At 43.2% G+C, this 16,958-nt stretch overlaps 1 protein-coding gene and 1 long non-coding RNA gene across 3 annotated transcripts in view; one reads left to right on the top strand and one right to left on the bottom strand.

The window, feature by feature from the left end:
- The window catches only part of MIER1 (MIER1 transcriptional regulator), a 29,171-nt gene that overhangs the window by 9,526 nt on the left and 2,687 nt on the right, over nt 1-16,958 (bottom strand). Inside the window, exons 3-9 of one of the 2 annotated variants that reach the window (XM_089660726.1) lie at nt 15,014-15,160; nt 13,614-13,740; nt 13,463-13,527; nt 10,626-10,698; nt 7,989-8,140; nt 3,190-3,271; nt 1,806-1,900 (exon numbers count right to left, since the gene is read on the bottom strand). In XM_089660726.1, the coding sequence (XP_089516852.1) occupies nt 1,806-1,900; nt 3,190-3,271; nt 7,989-8,140; nt 10,626-10,698; nt 13,463-13,527; nt 13,614-13,740; nt 15,014-15,160 (741 nt within the window). The remainder of the gene's footprint in view (nt 1-1,805; nt 1,901-3,189; nt 3,272-7,988; nt 8,141-10,625; nt 10,699-13,462; nt 13,528-13,613; nt 13,741-15,013; nt 15,161-16,958) is intronic. The other variant, XM_089660727.1, reaches the window with a different exon arrangement.
- Nucleotides 6,970-8,211, top strand: LOC149437672 (uncharacterized). The gene is made up of 2 exons (XR_016308027.1): nt 6,970-7,623; nt 7,721-8,211. It is a non-coding gene; the product is annotated as an uncharacterized LOC149437672 (long non-coding RNA).

Raw genomic sequence — 16,958 nt, 5'->3', positions numbered from 1 at the left:
GCTCTGAGGAAAGGGATTCGTCCCCGAAACGCATCAGCCATTTGACCGCACTGACAGTGAGAACACCTTGCCTGCCGTTGTGGCCATTGTCATTTTTCTATGCTTTTTAGATACATGCTTCATCTGTGAGTATGTTTTTATTATTCTTTCACCTACAATAAACCTTGGATAATGCACTAGGTGTGCGCGCCACCTGTTTTCTCTCTATCTTTGTCATTTATTAAGCTGAATTACTTCGGTGAGGCTACTTCCTGCATGGTGCATTACTTACAGATGGCAATAGTTGATCTGAGCTCTAAAAACCATCTAGGAAATTTTTAAAAAGAAGGAGCTTCAGTTACTTGTGTAAAAATTAAAAGTCAGCAGCTACAAAAACTTTAGCTGCTGACATTTGACACTTACCTGCCCAAGGATCCAACACCATCCTCACCCAGGCCGGTTCTTCACTGGTCTTCGGGTCCCCGATGCCGGCATGTCAACTGTGGGTAGTCAGCCGTGACTCCGTACAGGTTCACAGGTGGTTTCCTACTGTACATGCGTGAGCCATACTGCGCTTTGTGAATGGTCCCGCAGCCTTCTGGGAACTGTGAATGGCCCAGAAGGTTGCAGGTGGGGGGGGGGGGGGGGGGCAGAGAACTTCCAGTGGATTCACCACAGCGATCTGACCGAAGTGGAAGCAGGTACCTGTGTACCAGGTTCCCCTCAAGGGCGGTTGTGGGAGGAAGAGTAGAAAGTCCACTTTTAGTTGCATACTCAAGCACTGATGAAAGGTGAATGTGTGAATCCCAAAACATGTTGGCTCTTTTAAACTATTGATTATTTAATTCATAAAAAAAAAATCACTCCTTGGTGTAGCTCCTTTAATGCTTTCTACTTTCCGGTCTATTGAGGGCGAAGGGACAGTGGCTCTAGAGCGCCTGCCTACCCCCCCCCCCTTCCCCCAGCAAGGTATGCTCAAATTCATGTTCCCTTGCGGCATCCCTGGTCCAGCGGTCCACTGTGAGAGCTTACGTATGTGAATGACTTCACAGCCCCTACCTGACAATGTTTGTGCCTGGTAACTGGTCACACACTGGCGGGCACAACGTACACACCTTGCTTGGGAGGGCTGGGCTATCAGCAGTCGATGCCACTCTGCCCTCAACCGACTGTCTCTAAAATATGAAAAATATGTCTAGCTCATTATGAGCTTAACGTGATTCTGAAGGCTTTTTTTTTTTTAACTAACAAAACGTCTATACTTACCTGCTGTGTGCAGTGGTTTGCACAGAGCAGCCTAGATCCTCCTCTTCTCAGGTCCCCTGCCAGCGCTCCTGGTCCCTCCCCTCCTGTAGGGTGCCCCCACAGCAAGCAGCTTGCTATGGGGGCACTCGCTGCTCCGTGTATCCATTCACACACGAAGCCACTGGGCCCCGCCCCCTCTCTTCTCATTGGCTCACTGGCTGTTACTTGCAGCAGTGGGAGCCAATGGCTTCCGCTTCTGTCCCAGCCAATGAGAAGAAGGAATCATGGGATAGCCGAGACTCCAGTGCACATCACTGGATCAAAGGAGGACTTAGGTGAGTAGTAGGGGGGATGGGGAGGATGCTGCACAGAGGTTTTTTACCTTTACCTTGAGCCTTTACAACCACTTTAAAATAAAAACTAGAGTTTTTTTGCATCGATAAGCTTTTAATGCCCTTTACACCAAGGCTATAAATCACAAAAATATAATAATAATAATCTATTGACCAACCATTACAAAGCAAAAATCTCTCCCCTTTGTCTGAAGTCTTTGTCAATAAAACTGGTAAATTGCCATTTACCTTATTTGCCTGAATCAGGTGGAAATCTTTTCCATATGCTTTAAGCCCTTGCTCAAAATTCCGACACTCTTCCTCTGTCCAAATAGACAGCTCTTCTGAGGAAAGTATAGAAAAAAACATTACATTTTTATTCTTTTTTTTTTTAACCTGGAGCTGCAGAATTCTGTCACAACAAAAAATAGTACATAGTGGGAGCAAAAAAACATTTAGGCTCTGTTCACACCTGAGCGATTCGTAGCTCGAAGCTCCAAAATTCTTGAGGAGAAAAAAAATAATAATTCTCAAATGGAGATGGTTCACATCTCCACTTCAAGTAGCCTGAAGGCAAACGGCTGAAGCTCAAACCAGTTCTCAAGCTTTTTTTCCCCCCATTTTTAATTCCATAGAAAATAATGGAAACGCATGATTTGCACGTTTTTGGAGCCTTTTTCTGCTCAAATGAAATAATTAAAAAAAATAGTGACAAATGAATAAAGAAGATAAATACACAAATAATAATAATCTTACATAAATATGTAATAATAAATAATACCTCCTTACCCCCCCTAAGAAAAAATATAAATTAAAACCCTAAAAAAAATTATGACAATAAAAAAAAATATTAACCACTAACTCCCAACGCTTGACCCAAGCACCTAACCCTTAACCCCAAACCCTAACTTTGTCCACACACTCTTTGACCTCAAACTCAAACACGTTCTAAACCCTTACCCTAACAAAAAAATAAATTAAAAATTAAATAAAAGCTGATAGAAAAGCTAAAAAAAGCTGAAAAACCTAGCAACAAGCAATGAAACAAATTATTTTTACTCTCTTCTGGCTATTGACCACTTGCCAACCGCACTATAGCCAAGTGATGGCTACAGCGTGGTTGTCCAGTTCTGGGAAGGCATCATATGATGTCATCCCAGAATGCGCCCGTCTGTGTGTCCCACGTGCAAATCATGCTCTCCCTGATTGCTGTGTTCTATGGACACAGCTGATCACATGATGAGGTCAAAGGCCAATCACAGCGGCCTTTTACCACATGATAAGCTCTGTCCAATAACACAGCAGAACACAACGTAAATACAGTTGCCGGTTATCAGCAGCACTTGTCACAGCCTGAGGAAAGTACTGCCGATAACCAGCAAATGACACAGAGGACATCTGCACTGATCATCAGTGCCTCCCAGCAGTGCCTCCCACCAGTGCCCATCAGTGCCGCCCTTCAGTGCCGCCCTTCAGCGCCCATCAGTGCTGAACAAGCGTCAAAGCTCAAAAATGTTTTAAAAGCGCTGTATAAAAACGCACAATAAAATGCCCCCAAAAAAAGGCTCAAAAACGTGATGCTCAGGTGTAACTACAGCCTTATTGTCCTGGTTTTCAGAAGATGGTTGCTTACCACGTGCTGCTTTCACATTAAACCTTAATCTTCTCAGTGCTTCTTCTGTGTCAAAGTTACATTTCACCAGCTCATAAAGGGCCTAGAAGGCAACAATCAGAGTCAGAATGGAGTTCTATGGATTAAACTATATAAACATCAATCAACTGCCCTTGCTTGGTCTCTCTTAACCTTTTCAATACCGGGCAATTTTACACCTTCCTGCCCAGGCCATTTTTCAGGTTTCAGCGCTCTCACACTTTGAATGACAATTGCGCGGTCATACAACACTGTACCCAAACTAAAATTTTATCATTTTCTTCATACAACTAGAGCTTTCTTTTGGTGGTATTTAATCACCGCCGGGGTTTTTATTTTTTGCTAAATTAACAAAAAAAGACCAAAAATTTTGAAAAAAAAAAAACACATTTTCTTTGTTTCGGTTATAAAAGTTTACAAATAAATAATTGTTCTTCATAAATTTAGGCTGAGATGTATTCTGCTACATGTCTTTGGTGAAAATAACCCAAATTAGGATGTATTTTTTAGTTTGTAGGAAGGTTATAGAGTTCACAAACTATGGTATAGATCTGAATATTGATCAATCCTGAAGTACTGACAGCCAATCTAATTTCTTGAGGTCCAAGAATGTCAGAATAGTACAGATATCCCCCAAATGTCAGAACAGTACAGATATCCCACAAATGACCCCTTTTTGCAGAGTAGACAGTCCGACGTACTTCATAAGAGGCATGGCGAGTTTTTTGAAGTTGTATATTTTTGTCATAATTTTTCGGAAAATAAAAAAATTAAAACAATTATTTTCACTATTTTTTTTTTTACATACTGTCACCAGTGCAGTACAGCGTCATCATATAACTGGCATGGCGGTTAACAGGGACACTGACTGGTGACAGTATGAAAAAAAAATATATGTATATTTTCATTTTTTTATTATATTTAATTTTTTATTACTTTTTTTTCATATTTTTAAAGATTTTTTTTCATATTTTACTATGACCAAAGTAGTACAATGTTACCATAGTAACATTGTACTACTTTGGGGAAGTGATCAGTATTTGGTTTTTTTTTTGTTTGTTTTTTTACACAATTTGCTTATAGCAAAGAATTACTTTGCTATAAGCAAGCATTTACCTGAATGAAATCGATTCATTCAGTTTTGTTTTTTGTTTTTTTTTGTGCTTAGCTGTGATTTGGTCACAGCTAATCACATGACATGTGCTTGTGATTAGCTGTGACCATTCACAGCTAGGCACTAGTATACAATGGATGACATCATGAATGAAGCCATCCATTGTATACAACTGTCATGTGACCTGCTGTGATTGGTCACAGCAGGTCACATGGTACCAGCAACGGGAACCGGTACTCGGATCTGTCATCGGCCGTGTCCGAGGTGCACGGCCGGTGACAGATCGCACTGCTGCGCCGCTCTGCATTAGCGCAAACGGCGCATGTGCGGGAGCACGCCAAATGGTGTGCACCTGGAGTGAAGAGACATCTGAAGCCGCCAAACGGCCATTGGCCAGGCGGCTAATGGTTAAACCAATGACAGAGATTTTATATTTGTTTGAGAAGTGCAATAAATACCTGTAGATCTTGCTGGAAATCTAGTGCCATCCACATTGCTATGCAGTGTTATCTTATGCAATGCCATCAGCCAAAGAAAAAAAATCCCTCTCCACTATACTATGTTATTGATATGAGCAGGGGGGGGGGGGGTGAGTTCTGTAGGACACACTACCTGTCCTACAGTGACAACTCTAGAGTAGAGTGAGCGAGTGGACACTTCCTGCCAACCCTAGGACAGGTAGTATGTTACTGGCAGGGTCCCCATGTCAAAATAAAGGAAAGAAAGCTTGTAAAAAGAAAACTAAAGGAGCCGTCACATCTAAGATCCGGTAAGCTGCAACATGTAACATTTAGTGCTTAGGTTTAGACATCCTCTAATACTAGCAGGTCCAACCACACAGACAGTGCTGTGTGTATCCTAGGGAGTATCCCGCAAGCCAAAAATCCATTAGCGCTGTATAGAATTTTGAAGCTGTCTTTAGCGAATATCTACATAATTGTTTAAACATTAGGAGAGACTGTTTTGACAAACTTGGTCTAAAATGACATTTACCTTACTAAAATTACTGTATCAAATAATTGCTATAGTTTTTTTCTCACAAAATATTTGTAACTTTTTCCAGAGCCTCTTCTATTTGGCACTTCAAGGTCTGCATACACTGGCTGTGAAGTGCTATTTAAAAGCTGAACTCCAGGCACAAATACACCTAACATTGCAGCTCTGTTTTTAATGAAAAAAAAATATAAAGTTGTGGATTAGGCAGGATTTTTAATACAGAAGAGTCATTCTACGTTTCTTCTGCATTAACCCCCGGTTCACATCTATGCGGGTGGTGTCGCTGTGGATCCGCACAAAAATCCGTGCAGCCGCACCCCCTGCACAGAGAATTGCGGACCCACGGGTGGGTGCCATTACTTCTAATGGCACACCGACTGCACCGGGAAACGCAACCTTACTGGGAACCGAGGTTCCCGTGCGGGCTGTGTTTTCCAAAGAAGTGCAGGGTCTTCTTTCCCTACGTGTCCCGGGGCACGGGAGTCCATTCAAATGTGCAAAACGTGGCATAGATGTGAACCGGGGGTAAATCAGAACTCCAGTCAAAAAAAAAAAATGTTTCATCGGGGGCACCCACTGCATGGATCAGCTGCTCGTTTTTTCTAGGGGTGAGCTCGTACCCACCGATCCTCTGGAAACCATGCTGCTCCAATGTCCAGCGGTGGGCTGTTCCTGTCTATGGAGCGTGCTGACGTCAGAAATAGTCCATTTACAAGACCGCTGGACAGCAGGGGGGGGCAGGAGCTGAAGGAAGTGGTCTTCTGCGGGGAGGATCGGCGGGACAGGTGAGTATATCTCCACTGTGTCCCGGCCCCCCTAAGCAAAACAAGCAGTTATTCCATGCAGTGTGGGCACAGCAGAAAAACTTTTGTCCGGAATTCTGCTTTAACCACTTCCTGTCCGGACACTTTTACCCCTTCCTGTCCAGGGCAATTTTTAGCTTTCAGCGCTATCACACTTTGAATGACAATTGCGCGGTCATGTAATACTGTACCCATATGAATTTTTTACCATTTTTTTGAGACAGATAAAGCTTTATTTTGGTGGTATTTATTCACCGCTGGGATTTTAATTTTTTTTACTATGTAAATGAAAATGTCCAAAAATTTTGAAAAAAAGTGTTTTTTTAAATAAAATTTTGCAAATAAATAATATTTCATCATAAATCTTGGCCAAAATTTATTCCATTATTTTTTTAGTAAAAAAAAAATCCAAATTAGTTTATAACCAAAAATTATAATTTTTAAACTTTTTTTTTACATTTTTATATTTTTTTTTTTTTACATACTGTTACCCTAGCAGTACAGTGTCACCATGGTGACACTGTACTACTTGCGGGGGGTGATGAAGATTTTTTTTTTTTTTTTACACTGATTGCTTTTAAACCCTTATAGGACGTAAAAGCAATCATTTCTCTTTCTCTCTGTCTGCATTCTTGCAGTCATTGAGAATTACTGAGTGAGCTGTGAGTGGTCACAGCTTGTCACATGGTACAAGGCTGTTGTGAATATCCTTGTACCATGTGACCTCTGTGATCATTCACAGATTTCACACGTAGTAAGCAATGATGTCACAAGTGACATCTTGCTTACTACTTTGCATGTGATCACTGATTCGCCAATCAGTGATCACATGATTGGGACTCGTACAGAGGTCCCGTCCGACGATCGGTGTTTCACTGTGTCCAGAGGACACAGCGGGCACCGGATCGCGGTGGTGCGCGCTTCCAGGGAGCGCGCACAGCTAGAAAAGGCGGGTGCCGTTTATGAACGGCAACCCGCCCCTGGAGTGCCACCGCCCTGCCGTTTATAAACAGCAGGCGGACGGCAAGTGGTTAAATGTTACTTACCTGCAAGTTTTTTACCTGTCTGTTCGCCCCTGTACAAGCGCAACTCGTTGTACAATTTCGGCAATGCTAATATGCCCCAGAGTGACGTCATCTCCTCCCGGCTAATGAAAGCAGCCGGCGATCAGTACCCAGATGCCTGAAAGATGTCAGTGGCCGGATGGGGCTCTGGGACACCACATCACTGCAGTGAAGTATAGCTCCACTTTAATAATATAGCTTTTTCTTTTATGCAAGCAGTGTAATTCCCTGAATTTGATCTTTATCAGCCTCTTGCAGTCCCTGACTGAGCATGCAGTATAAGGAGCCAAACGAGCTGTGCTGCAGTACAAGGATTCTTTGCTGATAGAGGGCGAGAGAAGAATGAGGGAGACAAAACCTGCAAGACAGGGCTGCACACTGTATGGCCAAACTGTGTAATCTCAGGACTGGATAGACAGAAATGCAAATCGTTTGGCAGGTAAAACAACTCTCATATAAGTATTTTATCTGTGTATTTAGCTATTTGGAGTTCAGCTTCCATGGTAGGCTGCTACTGACACTACTCTGTCTTCTAGTGGCCTTCAGGAGGAACTACAGTACCCAATGGGGGACAAAGTCAGATAGCAGTGACCACCCACAGTTCTGCATTTGACCCGATTCAAAATCACTACAGTTCTCCAAACAAGGAAGCCCAAACAGAATAACAAACACAGGGGGCAAGTCAAGATGGAAAAATCAAAAGGAAAATTATTTTGCTTGAACCATACAAATGGGAAGCAACAGGAAAGTACTTAATACAACACATCGTGCATGGCAGACACACTACTTGTGGTTCTCCAGTACCTGTTCATTGTCCTTTATGTGTGCCCCTTCAGGAATGGCGTCCAGTCCCTTTTCCTCGCCAGTTCTCTTCGATGCCTCTATCAAAAAGTCTATCACTCTTTCCTCTACAACATAATCTGGATTCCACAGTAACTGGTCATCGTTTTCATACACTGTATCATAAAACATCCAATCAAATTCTGTTGAATTCTGTTCAGTACAATAAAACAACATCTAAACATTTGATGAACTCCTTCGTTCATTTGTCTACCACATATCCTGATTTTGTCCCGTGTTACCAGTTGGTTATATGGGTTCCCAATTTGAACCTTTATCGATTAAAAATGAACTCTGGGGATGGCTAGGGGCAGAAGTGTAGGTGAGCAGTGATTGACTCGTGGGCAGGCATATCTCTCCCTTTTTCTGTTCTCTACTACTTCTTCCTTGTACATCCTTTCTTTGTTCGTTCTAGGATAATTCTTGATCTTACCGGAAAGATTCTTATAAGCAGTCTTTGTGCTCATAATTATGTACTGCTGTTGTACACCAAGTTACAATTTCCAATGGTGGTAAAATTACCATCTTTTGATTTTTTTTTGTGTCTCTGCAAGCCTATAGGCCAGGGGTGCTCAATCTTGGACCAGACGTGGTCCAAGAGCAGGAGCCGCATAAGCTGATGCTTCCTCTGTAGCATCAACTCCTGTCCAAGGAGGACTAATATCAACTGCACTTTGCCTGGGACCTTTCTAGCAGTCCATTTACAGCTGCCAATCCATAGAGGTGAATGGACTGCCTGATCAAGTCCACCTAAAAAACCGACATGTGGACCCGATCAGACCCATCGTGTGAAATGGGCCTTTATACCCTCACCCCTTGAAATTTGCCTCCCAGGTGACAGCTTTTGGGATCCATGTTTCAAAACCCATATAATATAGCAGACAATCACTCTTTTTTTTTTTTTTCCTCTTTCCTTTTGAAGCCGTTAATGCGGGGTCTCATGCAGCCACCATTACAAGACCACCCCTGGCTAGGATAACATCCTAAAGTGCAGACACTCGATGCAGGATACATACAGGCACAGTTCTGAAGCCACTTTTCTGCTCCACTCCCTAGGAATTTGACCAACTCCGGCTTCCAAGCCGGCATGGTCTATCCAGAAAATAGCAGGCACGTGCCAATCTGTGGCAGTGATTGACCCCCCTCTCTCTCTCTCTCTCTCTCTCTCTCTCTCTCTCTCTCTCTCTCTCTCTCTCTCTCTCTCTCTCTCTCTCGAGAGAGAGAGAGAGAGAGAGAGAGAGAGAGAGAGGGGGGGGGGGAGGGGGGGGAGAGGGGGAGGGGGGGGAGGGGGGGGAGAGGGGGGGGGGAGAGGGGGAGAGGGGGGGGGGAGGGGGGGGGGAGAGGGGGAGAGGGGGGGGGAGAGGGGGGGGGAGAGGGGGGGGGGGGAGAGGGAGAGAGAGAGAGGGACCCCGACCCTGTACATACAAGGTGTAATTTAAACTACATTTACTGGCCACTTTATTGTTTATTGCTAATCAGCCAATCACATGGCAGCAGGGGATTTAAGTGACTTTGAACGTGACATGGTTGTTGGTGCCAGACAGGCTGGTCTGAGTATTACAGAAACTGCCGATCTACTGGGATTTTCATGCACAACCATCTCTATGGTTTACAGAGAATGGTCCGAAAAAGAGAAAATATCCAGTAAGCGGCAGTTTTGTGGACGACAATACCTTGTTGATGTCAGAGGTTAAAGAAGACTGGGCATACTGGTTTGAGTTGATAGAAAGGCAACAGTAACTCATGTCAATATGGAACAAAATCTCTGAGGAATGTTTCCAACACCTCGTTGAATCTAAAGCTGGCCATACACATACAGATTTTTATTCTAGAATTTTCATTTCAAGAATATTCGTTTGATTTGCTGGGAAATTTTGAAGAGGCAGGAAAGAAAACTTCTCATTTCAGCCAGTATATGTGGTTATCGTTCAGAAATTACATTCATTTTAAACTCAAATGTTAAAAGCAAAAGCCAATTTTCGGATGACATTCATCCACTCACTGAATGTTCAAAGAATTTTCATAAGAATATTATCGTCTGAAAATCTACACGTGTATGGCCAGCTTTAGCCACCAAGAATGAAGGCAGTTCTGTAGTCAAAAGGGGGTCCAACTTGGTACTAGCAAAGTGTACCTAATAAAGTGGCAGGTAAGTATTTTTGTGTGGAATACAAGGAGTCAGGTGTCAAATTATAAGCTGACAGGGAGCAAGGAATGATGGGAAAGGTAGCCTTGATGCAGCCAGTCAAGTGACAATGCTGTAAAAAGTTCAATGCGCCCTTCCAGACCGGGTGTCTGGAGATGCTGACTTAGAGGGAACGGATTTTACAACATCTGACTGCAAGTCATTAGAGACATGATTTGAAAAGTGCCTTTTCTTAATGGTCCAGAATAGATTGCTGCAAACAAAGCTGACGGTTTAATACTACTTTAAACACTATTAAAAAAAAGATAAAAGTAAAATGTACAACATGCATGGACTAGTCACTAACAGCTACAAAGACAATGGTTGACTCATAAAATCTGCCTTGGAAGAATTAGCTTTTATGAAGTGGGAAAAAGCAATCTGGTCATAATGAAAGACTCTTTTGCGCTGCTCACCTTTCTCTGTTTCTCGATATTTGCTAATGCCAGCAGGGATTTCGGCTTGGAACATAGAACCCACCATTATCTCCTGAAAGGACACAAATTAAGCAATGCTGTCAAATGTACATCTGAACATTGAAAAACGATGAACATGGAATGAACAATGACATTTACAAGCAAACTTATTGAAAAGGTCTGCAAGTGTAAAGTGCAAGGAGTTTGTTCACATGACAACCAATCTCATCTTAACAACTTTATGTATGGGCACTTTCACCCCTTTACAGTTCAGGCCAACTTTCAGCTATCTCACACTTAATTATTTTTTTCTTTTGCTTAGATTTTGTTATAAAATTTAGCAAATAATATTAATTCATAAATTCAGGCCAAAATGTATTCTGCTACATTTTTTAGGTAAACATAATACAAAACAGTGTATATTATTTAGTTAGCATGAGTGTTATAGAATATACAGTCTATGGGATATATATTTGAAAATTGATTAGTCAAGACCATAAAATGCGGCACGCTGGTATGATGTCTGGCGGTGATCAGGGCGCTGGTATGGTGTATGGCAGTGATCAGGGCGCTGGTATGATGTCTGGCAGTGATCAGGGCGCCGGTATGATGTCTGGCAGTGATCAGGGCGCCGGTATGATGTCTGGCAGTGATGAGGACACCGGTGTGATGTCTGGCAGTGATCAGGACACCGGTATGATGTATGGCAGTGATCAGGGTGCTGGTGTGATGTCTGGCAGTGATCAGGATGCCGGTATGATGTATGGCAGTGATCAGGGTGCTGGTGTGATGTCTGGCAGTGATCAGGACGCCGGTATGATGTATGGCAGTGATCAGGGCGCTGGTATGATGTCTGGCAGTGATCAGGGTGCTGGTGTGATGTCTGGCAGTGATCAGGGCGCCGGTATGATGTATGGCAGTGATCAGGGCGCTGGTATGATGTCTGGCAGTGATCAGGGTGCTGGTGTGATGTCTGGCAGTGATCAGGACACCGGTATGATGTCTGGCAGTGATCAGGGCGCCGGTATGATGTCTGGCAGTGATCAGGGTGCTGGTGTGATGTCTGGCAGTGATCAGGACGCCGGTATGATGTATGGCAGTGATCAGGGCGCCGGTATGATGTATGGCAGTGATCAGGGCGCTGGTATGATGTATGGCAGTGATCAGGGCGCTGGTATGATGTATGGCAGTGATCAGGGCGCTGGTATGCTGTATGGCAGTGATCAGGGCGCTGGTATGCTGTATGGCAGTGATCAGGGCGCTGGTATGCTGTATGGCAGTGATCAGGGCGCTGGTATGCTGTATGGCAGTGATCAGGGCGCTGGTATGCTGTATGGCAGTGATCAGGGCGCTGGTATGCTGTATGGCAGTGATCAGGGCGCTGGTATGCTGTATGGCAGTGATCAGGGCGCTGGTATGCTGTATGGCAGTGATCAGGGCGCTGGTATGCTGTATGGCAGTGATCAGGGCGCTGGTATGCTGTATGGCAGTGATCAGGGCGCTGGTATGCTGTATGGCAGTGATCAGGGCGCTGGTATGCTGTATGGCAGTGATCAGGGCGCTGGTATGCTGTATGGCAGTGATCAGGGCGCTGGTATGCTGTATGGCAGTGATCAGGGCGCTGGTATGGGGTATGGCAGTGGTCAGGGCGCTGGTATGCTGTATGGCAGTGATCAGGGCGCTGGTATAGTGTATGGCAGTGATCAGGGCGCTGGTATGGTGTATGGTGTATGGCAGCGCTGGTATGGTGTATGGCAGTGATCAGGGCGCTGGTATGGTGTATGGCAGTGATCAGGGCGCTGGTATGATGTATGGCAGTGATCAGGGCGCTGGTATGGGGTATGGCAGTGATGTTGGTTTGGTGTATGTCGGTGTCATTGTGAGAACTGGGACAGGTGATAGGCTGGCTTAATTGTTTGTTGGCATTACTCTGGGGCAGTGATCAGGGACACTGGAGCAAGCTGGCACTACAGTCTGAGTATACCTGCAGCCTGACAGGCTGCTGTACACCCAAAGGCTGCAGCGATGGTTTCCTCTGGGCAGAGGGGGAGGAACGCCGACAGGGGTTTAAAAATCAATTTAAGGAATGAAGCTGGCCATACCTGCTAAAACAGCCAAAATAGTGGGAGGCCCTGTTGGCACCCTACCTCCCAATGTTCTTCAATTAAAAATTTGAAGGAGCAGGGCAGGAAATTGTTGGCCAAACAATGGTTGCATCAGATGCAGTCACTGTTTGGGTATTCTGACAGCTGCCACAATACAGTACAGATTCGTCCATTCACGCAGGACAGCATAGATGGAGGAATCTGTTCATTTTTTATGTAGGTTTGCAAGGAATACTTAAAGCTTGCCATACACTGTTGATTGTTCTTCATTCAGCCAACAGGCTGAATGGGAAAAAAAAAAAAAAAAAAAAAAACAAACAAGGTGGATGGAAGAATCCCGGCCACCTTCCCTCCATACCCCAGCGGAACATTGTACATTGTATTCTGACAGCATCAATTTCTGCCAAGCGGGGAAGCCCACACTCTGATGGACTGGAAGCAGCTGCTGAGGCTCAAATATGCAGCAGGAAGTTCCTAAAAAGCTACTGCCAGAGGAAAGTGCACAAGGGTACCTTGCATGCAGAACATGGAAGAATTAGTGAAGAAAAGAATCCAAACTGGAGTTCTGCTTTAAATCACCCAATCACGATGTAGCTGCCATGATTTGGTTTAGCATCAAGACAACTGCCTATACCACAACCAGAGCTTTGTGTGTGTTGAGATGCAAAAACTGAAAGAGAATTATAGGCTCATGGCTCTATTTCAAGAAATAGGACAATTTCAAAAGTTTACTTTTTTCCAGTCTTCTGAAGGAATATAATCTTCGTCATCTTCAGACTCCTCTTCTATTTCGTTATCTGAGAAAAATACATTTTCATTTCACATTAGCCCGGAATGACCTCTCAATCACACGGAATAGCAAGAGTCTAAAGGAGAGACTTACTGGTATCAAAGTACTTGCATCGCCGAGACCGGGTAACTTCTGGTGCGTCTTGAGTAGCAGATGGCGCTGGCTCATCAGAGGATTGAGCCTCATCTTCTTGACCAGATGAATCTTTGACAGTTTCATCCTTAAAAAAAAAAAAAAAAATCCCATTAGTATGTGCACAGAAACAAGTAGGTTCCAGCCAAATCAGCCAAGGGCACAACACAACCTTTAACCAGGACAGGTCACTAGCAGGGCATGCTGGGTCTTGTAGTTTATGAACTGGAAGCACCGGAAAATGCTCATTTCTGCTATCAGCGAGATTTTAACATAACATTTCTAAAACACATAGATTGGAATTATGGCAACCAAAATAAGCGAAAAAAAAAAAAAAAAAAACCCGAAACAGTTCCTAACTTCTGAGCCATCCCTGCTAAAAAGTGTATTTTTTATATGAGAAAAATAAAAAAAATAAAAATTCAGTCTAATTGGGACTTCATTATAGCAGAAGCAGTGTTGCCAGCTTGCTATAGGAAGTTAAGAGCACGCTGGAATTCTGGCAGAACAAGAATTTTTCTGTGCTTGCAGTGTGTTTTAACCACTAGTTTATGGACATCCTCCCAGAACCCCCTCCCCCACCACGCTCTGTGACCACTGTGTCCAAAGGACACAGCTGATCAAAGAACATAATAAAGGGCCAATCACAGCTGATCACATTGAAAACAGACTTGCTGGTTATCGGCAGCCTTTTCCTCACGTGCTGTCACAGTGAGGAGAAGAGAGCCAGACAGTAAATAATTGGCTTCACCGGCGGCTTCTCTTAGTCAAGATGCCGGCGCCAGCACCCAACAGCCGGTTGAAGAATCAGCTCGGGGTGAAGACACCGCTGGATCCCTGGACAGGTAAGTGCCCCAATATTAAAAGTCAGCAGCTACAGTATTTGTAATACTGCTGACTTAATTTTTGGGAGAGGGGGGCAGGAACTCCCCTTTAAGTACACCCTGACCCCACCTACTTGAAACCAAATACTTACATGAACCTCTGAAATGAACTCTTAATCCGCATCCCAGCCCTTAAAGTGGTAGTAAACATAAAAAAAAGAAAAGAAAAAAAAAAAAAAAAAAAAAAAAAAACACTCTTCACGGCAATGGCAATTTTACCTACAGGTAAGCGTTATTATAACGGTAAAGATTAACAAAAGTGGGTTTACAATTACTTTAACTCAAGTCTGTCAGGAGATACCAACTGCTTCACTTAGTAGACCAGGGATGCTTGCCAGCTTCAGCATGCACACCTCTCAGTCATTGAAGCATCCAATGCACTGTAAGGTGTATGAGTTTGCCCTGACTAGAAGTGAAAGACTCCGCTTTACGGCCAGAATTTGCCTTTATACTGGTTTCCTGTAGTCTGATGCTCACTTTATTCTCCCCGCTGCATCCGCTGTTCCCATCATTGTCCTCCTCTTCCTCATCATCCTCTTCTTCCTCCTCCTCTTCTCCAGGTAGAGGTACTGTGCTACCGTAGCCATAAAGTCTTAATAACTCATGAATTGGCATCTCACTCTCCTGGAATAAAAGCAATGCTGGTTACTGTTAATATTATTCAATCAATCATTCAGCAAGAACAAACAGATCACAGTTTCTTTTGGACTGCTGCTAAAGGAGAACTCCGAGTCATCTGTATCTAGAATAGCAACTTGGATTATCAGCTTAAGGAGTATGTAAACCCAACATTTCGTATTCCTGATATGTGCCTGCTTGTACTATGTAGTTGTATGAAAAAGCATCCTGTTCTCTTTGTAATTCTTCCTTTGTGTGAAATCCCTGGTGTTCCTACCAGTCCTTCTGCTTGCCTATTAAAAACTGGCCACACTGGGCACGACAGCACAGTGTGGTCAGTTCTCTAGCTGTGCCTAAATGCACAGAACATTATAACATTCCTGAATATAGGGGCCTCAACTTCCGAAAGGGCCACACATTTACAAATGTAATTCTACAGAAAGCTGACTGCAGGCATGCAACATAAGACGGTCAGAGACTATAGGCATACTACAAGAGATGGTCATAGTGTGCAAACATGCTACAGGACATGATCAGGGGCTATGAACTCATTAGAAGAGCTGTTGGAGGCTGATAACATGCTTCAGTTGACATTCATAAACCAGAAGAGAAAAAAAAAAAAAGTCAACCAGTGAAGATTTTCTGTTATAGAGGACGTCAACAAATGTTAACTGTTCTTAACCACTTGACCTCCAGAGGATTTCCCCCCTTAATGACCAGGCCTCTTTTTGCTACTCAGCGCTGCACTAATTCAACTAATTGCGCGGTCATGCAATGCTGCACCCAAACTAAATTTACGTCCTTATTTTCACACAAATAGAGCTTTCTTTCGGTGTAATTTGATCATCTGTGTGCTTTTTATTTTTCAAGCTATAAACAAAAAAAGGCCAAAAATTTTGAAGAAAAACAATATTTTTTATTTTCAGCTATAAAAAATATATAGTAAACTCAAAGTTGGTTATAAATTTAGGCCAAAATGTATTCTGCTCCATGTTTTTGGTAAAAAAAATCCCAATAAGTGTATATTGATTGCTTTGTGTGGAAGTTATAGCGTCTACAAACTATGGTATAAATACTGCAATTTATGCCATTTTTCAGCTATACAGCGCTGCGCTAGTTTAACGGACAATTGCGCGGTCATGCAATATGGTACATAAATGAAATTTACATCCTTTTTTCCCCCACAAATTGAGCTTTCTTTCGGTGGTATTTGATTGCCTGTGCGGTTTTTATTTTTTGCGCTATAAAAAAAAAGGCTGACAATTTTGAGGAAAAAAAACAATATTTTGGACTTTTTGCTATAAAACATGTCCAGTAAAAAAAAATGCAAAAATCAAATTTAGTCAAATTTCTGCCAAAATGCATTCTGCGACATGTCTTTGCTAAAAAAAAACCCGAATACGTGTAAATTACTTGGTTTACGTGAAAGTTATAGCGTTTACAAATGGCGGGTAAGATACTGGGATTTTTAGGGTTTTTTTTATACTAATAATGGCGGCGATCAGCGAATTATGGCGGCGATCAGCGAATTATGGCGGGACTGCGGCGGACATTCTGACATTGGGTGGTACTGACTTGGGGTCACTGACATCCCTAAAAACACTAATACAGTGATCAGTGCAAAAAAAAAAAAACTGACACTGTACTAATGGCACTGGGGAGGAAGGGGTTAACTTTATTTTGCAGGGAAGGGTTATAGGAGTGAGGGGAGTGTTTTACTAGGGGGCGGGGTGTGTACTGGACAGGACAAGGCTGATCGAGAAAGAGAAACTGTTCTTTCTCGATCAGCTCATCCTCAAGCTGA

This window comes from Staurois parvus, unplaced genomic scaffold, assembly GCF_062004578.1.
Source record: "Staurois parvus isolate SC_StPar_1 unplaced genomic scaffold, SC_StPar_1.0 ptg001270l, whole genome shotgun sequence".
NCBI lineage: Eukaryota > Metazoa > Chordata > Amphibia > Anura > Ranidae > Staurois > Staurois parvus.
The sequence above is the reverse complement of the archived record's forward strand: the minus strand, read 5'-3'. Positions and strand labels throughout refer to the sequence as shown.